Source organism: Taeniopygia guttata, chromosome 19 (assembly GCF_048771995.1).
Source record: "Taeniopygia guttata chromosome 19, bTaeGut7.mat, whole genome shotgun sequence".
NCBI classification, from domain to species: Eukaryota; Metazoa; Chordata; class Aves; order Passeriformes; family Estrildidae; genus Taeniopygia; species Taeniopygia guttata.
This window is the reverse complement of record NC_133044.1, coordinates 3,747,747-3,754,131: the sequence shown is the minus strand read 5'-3', so window position 1 is coordinate 3,754,131 and position 6,385 is coordinate 3,747,747. Positions and strand designations below refer to the sequence as shown.

At 48.3% G+C, this 6,385-nt stretch overlaps 1 protein-coding gene across 3 annotated transcripts; it reads right to left on the bottom strand.

The window, feature by feature from the left end:
- Positions 1-208: 208 nt before the first annotated feature.
- On the bottom strand, positions 209-5,557 carry TMIGD1 (transmembrane and immunoglobulin domain containing 1). Of its 3 annotated transcripts, none has more exons than XM_072916755.1 (7): positions 5,142-5,556; positions 4,778-4,874; positions 3,566-3,844; positions 2,511-2,789; positions 1,627-1,730; positions 1,340-1,368; positions 209-999 (listed from the first exon to the last, which is right to left on the bottom strand). In XM_072916755.1, the coding sequence occupies exons 2-7, from the start codon at positions 4,854-4,856 to the stop codon at positions 993-995; spliced, it is 777 nt and encodes a 258-aa protein (XP_072772856.1). In that variant the 5' UTR covers positions 4,857-4,874; positions 5,142-5,556; the 3' UTR covers positions 209-992. The 3 variants fall into 3 exon arrangements, with proteins under 3 accessions (XP_072772856.1, XP_072772857.1, XP_072772858.1); XM_072916756.1 differs by having other exon boundaries at positions 209-961; XM_072916757.1 differs by lacking the exon at positions 209-999 and having other exon boundaries at positions 1,336-1,368; positions 5,142-5,557.
- Positions 5,558-6,385: the final 828 nt, after the last annotated feature.

The window sequence follows — 6,385 nt, the reverse complement described above, 5'->3', positions numbered from 1 at the left end:
ACAGGAGGGTTTGGGACAGCTCTCCACAGCTGCTGGTGTTGAGACCAAATGCCCGGGAACATGAGGTGGCACCACTATGGCACCTTGAGGGACTTCCTTGAGCGCTGGTGGGTCAAGGACACGCTCTGGATCACACTCCAGATCAGGCTGCAGAATTCTCCTCTTCGGGAACCGCCCGCTCCTCTGAGAAGAACATTGGTGTCTCAAATTGATTTACAGCACACAGTGTTTATTGATGGTATTAGTAATGGACCATTCCAAGGCATGATGAGGCCTCAAGAGCTTGCCAGGACCTTGAGAAAAGTGCTTGAGTGGCACATTTGTTGGGGGAAGGGATGGATGGAGGTGTTTTCCACCCATCATGGCGCTGGAGCAATCACACCGGACCTTCGCTGTGTGTCACTGAGCACTTGGAGCTGCCCCAAGCCTGGTGAGCCATGGAGACCGGAGGTGCAGCAGCAGTGCCGAGTGCCAGGCAGCTTTTGCCCTGGCAGGAGAAGCTGAGATGCCCACAGGATCATTGGGAAGGGGCAGAGAGTTGGGTGGCCACCACCCCAATGCCCTGTGGAAAGGCGCTGCAGGACAGAAAGTAGCTGTCAGCCCAGCACCTCACTTTATTTGTGTGCATCAGCATCACAGTGCAGTAGAGATTCCTCTGGAGACTGATCCACAACCCACATGCCTGACTGCACATGCATTCCTTCTTGGAATAAGCATGGAGGGAAAGGAGACATCATCTCATGCAGCCCAATGGTGCTCCAAGGAAAGGTTCCCAGTGACCAGTTCTAACAGTTCTGACCCTCTAAGCAGCAGCTTAGGATCAACAGATGCAAAGAACCACTTATATTTTGAAAAACATATAAACTTGATCCCAGAAAAACTGTTTCAGTGCTTTATCTCATCATCTCAGAAAATGGCTTTGGTTGACCATTAGAAATTATCTTTTCTGCGTGTTCTTTACCTGCAGCAAAATGAACAGAAGAAACGAAAAATCACCTCCTAGAAGAAAAAAACCACAAGTAAGTTGAATTCATCTGGGCTGTGTTCAGCTCCCAGAAAGCTGTCAGCAGGCTGAGGATAGGACATCAGGGTTCTTTCCCTTCCAGTGGTTACATGCAGGGGTAGCCAGAGCCCTGGGATGGCCAAGGAAGGGCAGGATTTCTTTGTGTCCTGTCATGTTCCCAGGGTCCCCTCTCTGCTGGGACAGGAGGTGTGGGCTAATGTTCACCAGCCAGAGCGAGATCTGGGCAGGTTTATCATGCTGAGTGTACTTTTTCAGGTTCTGCTAATTTTAAAGTTGGAATTCATTTGGAATAAGTGTGAATAAGCAAATACTTACAGAGATGTTTCTCTTGATTTCTTGAAGCACTGAAAAGAAAAAAAAGCAGTCCTGTTATCGTTCATGTTTCCTGGCTGTGGGGATTTTGTTACCAATATTGCAAGTACATAATGCCTTCCACATGAAATATCTAATATTTGATTTATCTACTAGTAATTCTAAAGCAGGAGGTAGCTTGTAGCAGTTTTCTAACAGTGAAAAGCAACATTATGAAATGGAATAGAAAAGGTAGAATAAAAACAGCAAACAATACTATTTTTTTCCTATGAAACTCGAACTTTCCATACCTTAAAAAATTTATCTTTTCGAGCCACAATTCCAAAAAGTACTGTGATTGTAACCACCACAACAGCAGCAATAACAGCCTCCTTGGGAAAAACAGGTTTTTTATCTGTCAGGAAAGAAGAAGTTCGATATGTGAGAAATTCATGCAGTCACATAACGTAGAATATTTCACAGGACTGTGCAAAGATATTTCTTTTCCCACAGCTGTCACTGCTGAGTTAACTGTTGCTCTCCCTGCTGTCTGCATACTGACTCTGTGTGTTAGTCCCCTGGAGAAGAGGGAGCCTGTATTTTAGTGAACTGAAGAAGTATTGAAACATCAGCTCCTGAAGAAGATCCCCCAGGCACTGCTGTGCTCAGAAATAAGGCTGTCCAGAGGTACCACTGACACAGGTAACATTGCTTCCCTCCCTGTGCCAGGAGGACAGAAATGAAAGGGGTCTGGACAGACGTGATTTAGTGTCACCTGTCTGAGCCCTGAGCACTCAGCCCCTGTAGTCACCTCTGGAGCACAACTTCTCTTGCCTTGAGCAGCTCTTTGGGCATGACAGAATCCTGTGGTCACAGTAAATGCGTCAAGACCTGAGGTGCTTTAAACCACACTTGAATGTGCCTTGTCAGTGTGCAAAGAGCAGCAGTGGGATGAGCCTGCCCCGGGTCACACTTGCCAAATGCTTTTGAACAACAGGTAGAGCAGGGCAGGTCCTTCCTGGTGCTGTGGTCCCAGGCACAGGTGCAGAGAGGGCTCCTTGCTGTTGCTGTGCCCTCAGAAATCCATGCAGGGAATTTACCACACTCCACTTACACTTCGTGATAGAAATGGATTGTCATAAAAGAGAACAGAGAATTATTTGTAAAGCTTTTTCTTCAGCAGCAGCCTTGTTACCTTCAACTATGAGGTGGAAATCCCTTGTCCCATTTCCCAGGTGTGATTCCACCACGCAGGTGTAGGTCCCATTGTCAGACTTCTGCACTTTTCTGATGGAGAGCTGAAAGACCTCACTGGTCTGGTACAGCTCGTGGCGACTTTGCTGCAGGGTCAAGCTCTGGTTGTCCTTTAACCAGGTGCTTTGGGCTTGAGGGTTGGATTTGGAGTTGCAGGTCAGAGTAACATCTTTCTCTTCTTCCACGTGGAGGGTCTCCTCTCCACTCAGCTGGGGAGGGACTGTGCACAGGAATGCAGTTCAAGGGGTCATTAATAATGCTGCTCATAGAATCACAGAACCATTTAGGTTGGAAAAGCCTTCTCAAATTGAGTCCTGCTGTTAACCCAGCACTGCCAGGGCCACCACAAAACCATGTCCCCATGTGCCACATCTACACATCTTTTAAATCCCTGCAGGGATGCTGTATGCACTGCTGCCCTGGGCAGCCTGTGCCAGGACTTGATGACCCTTTCAGTAAAGGAATTTTCCTTTATACCCAATCTAAGCCTCCTCTGGTACAACTTGAGGCTCCTTCCTCTTATCACTTTTTACCTGGGAGAAGAGACTGACCCCACATTGCTCCAACCTTGTAGTATGCCCACATTTAAGTTCCTTTCACACATCCCTCATGCTCCTTGTTCAGTGGTCTAACACATCACAGTAGTGCAGCCTTTCCTGGTCCCTGGGAATGAGGAGGGCAGTCAGAGGCAGAGACTATCACTCCAGCATTTCCTCTGCCCTGACTTGTATCCTTGGGAAATAATCTAGGTGGAGGCAAGGACATATCCAGAGTATCTTTCTTAAGGGCCCACCCACTCCTATAAAAGAGGCCTTAGATCAGCATAAGCACCACTGTGGGAAGGGCGTGTCTTATCACATGAGTTATCTCCTCCTAAACGCATTTTTTCTGGGTGAAGACAGCGTACAAGGGTGCAAAACACCGCCCAGACAGAGCAGCTCGGCCCACGACTCCCACCCCAGGCATTCCACACAGGAATCCACCACGGCCACTCACACTGCACATCCAGGATCACAGACACCTTCACAGACTTGTCCCGTGCCAGCCTGCACGTGAAGGTGACTCCGTTGTCAGACTGGTTGACGGGGGATATGCAGATGTTGCTGATGTTCACTTTATTGCCCTCTTTCAGAGCCACTTGCCCATCTCCGCGGTACCAGAGCAGCTCCTCGGCCTGGCTGCTGTTGTGTACGAGGCACGAGAGGGAGATGGCAGGGCTGAGCCCTGTAGACAGGGTGAAGTCAGCAGCGTGGTTATTTACAGACAGTTCCAAACCTGCAGAAGAAGGACAAGAACATTTAAGCATCCTAAGGCATATTCTTCCCACAAAAATCTGCCCTGCTCACTTCTCCAGGCCTCCACCTCGGAGGAGGGATGAGACTTTCAGGTTTCAATCTAACAGCTGTTTTCAGGTAGAATGTTAGTTTTTGAGACAAGAACCTGTCTTCATCTCAAAGCTCCCTCCACAGTTATTTAAAATAAAAATCAGGCTTTTGCAGCTGACTGCCAGAACACCAAAGCCTGGCCTATGACACCAAAATGAAGCCAGGACTGACCATCTGACACCCAACAAAAGGTCATTCCCATCCCATCACCCTCCCCTCCTGCTGCCAATCACTGCTGCAGCACCACTGTGTTCACTGTTTGATACTCTGATTTTCAGTTGGAGCAGGATGCCCTTGGGAGCATAAATGAGTTAATCAGCCCCTCAGCTGTATCCTGGCTGCCACAGAGCTGCAGTTTGTCAAAGGTACAAACCTCAGGACATACTAAATGAACAGCCAGTATGGGAAATAAATTATTGTAATGGGATTAAACTCGCTACTGCAGCCTGGGCCATAGAATAATGAATGAAAAATATAGCTCAGATTATAAAGGTATTAAGGTCCTCTGAATATAAAGAAGTCTGAAGGTCCCTGTCCAAAGGTGTTCCCAGGTGGCCAAACCTATCACACTTCTCACTGCTTAGAGCAGGTTTGGAAACTGTGGCCTCATCATCCCTGCTGCAATAATGCTGGAAAACACCGACGTCTCTCCATTCCCTTCTCTGCTACTCTCAAATCAGAGGTCGGTTTTCAGACAGCCCTGTGAGGATGACCTCCAGAACACTCAAAATGCTGCTGTGGCACTTCACACAGCCCTGGGCAGTTTCAATAATTGGTGTGATGGGGCTTGGACAAAGCCAGGATGGATTTTTCCATTGCTTACCTGTGGCCACACATGCCAAGAAGGAAACAGCAAGGACGGGCGCTCCGTAGGGGACAGCGAGGCTGCGTCTCTGCACCATCTCTGAGCAGAGCTGGCTCTGTTGGAGAGAGGGTCACAGCACTGCTGCCTCTGCTCAGGGCTCACAGGGGTTAATCCCTGCAGCCACCAGACACCCTGGGGAGAGCCCCCACAGCGGGCACAGGGTCACCAGGAAATAAACTGAGTCCATTGTTGCAGGGCATTTTCCAGTTCAGAGCAGATTCAAGGGGGTTTTATGTCTCTAATCTCCATTACATGAGTTTGTTGTCCCTGATCACCTGTCAGTTTGGGGAACCCTCTTTGGATCAGGTAGCATTGGACTTACCTTGGGAAGAGTCCCTGGAGAGGCTGCTTCTGCTGGGAAATGCACAGTTCTTTCCCCTCCTTATTTATAGGGTCTGAATTTTAATATTTTATGATCTTTCAGTAAGAAGTGAGCCTATAAAATGGGTTCAAGGCCTCGTTTAATTCCTGGATTTCTGAGCTCCCACAAGACTGAAGTATTTGCTGGGCTCTGCTGGCTGTTTTATGAGACTTTCTGAGGCAATGAGTAACTAATGAGAGAGTTCCTGCATCAGCCATAAAGACTTTCAGCCAAAAATAATACCTTTTTTTCCCCCAGCTTTCTGTGTGTTCACAGCACTATTTCAAGCCACAGGGATTCTATCCTAGATTATCCTAGAGCAGGAGTAGACTCCCATTTGTCCCTTTCTGCCCAAAGCTCCACTGTCATGTCCTCCTTTGAGTGGAAAATGAGTGAAGTCACTGATTCAGACTTTGAACTGCATGTTGGCAGAGGAGAGAGCAGACATTGTCCTGCTCACCAATGTGTACCCCCAGGTTGCTCCTGTGCTTAGCTCAGCCCTGGGCACCTCCCAGCACAGAGCAAGGGGGCCTGTCCCACCCGTTCCCTCTGCTGGGACAGCTGTGCCCAGGCTGTGTGTCTCCATAGCTTGGCCATGTGGAAATCTGTCTGAGATTGCTGTTTGCACCTCAGCAGGGTGATGGTGACGTGGTCACAAAGCACGGGGTCCTCGCAGCCTTCAAACGTGTTGTCACTGCTGCCAGTGTCCCTGCAGGCTCATCACTCATCAGGAACGGGCTCAGCAGAGCCATAAAGTGCATTTCACGAGCAGGAGGAGCCTGGGATGTGTCCTTGGTGTTTTCTTGGCCTGTGGACGCCGTGTCCCAGCTCAGTGACACAGAGGTGGGCAGGGAGGGCTCCTGCTCTGGGGCTGCTGCCTGCACACACAGCACAGGAGCACACAGCACTGTTTATTTGTGGGGCTGTTGCAAACAAGGGTCACCTTTGAGTGTTTCTTAATAGAATTCTTTCTGTGCTTATTGGTTTACCCTTAAAACCAACAGGGAATCATTCTTGGTTAATAAGCATATGTGCACAAAACTCCCTTGAAGAGAGAGTTCTCAGTCTCCCTTCTAGAAAACTGTCCTGTCCTTGTAGAATTCAATTAAATGTTGGCTTACGATTCAGTTCAAATTTTAATCCAAATGCTCTTCCTAGGAGTAAAATGATTCCTGTGGTTTGGAATTAAGCTGAGTTAAAATAGA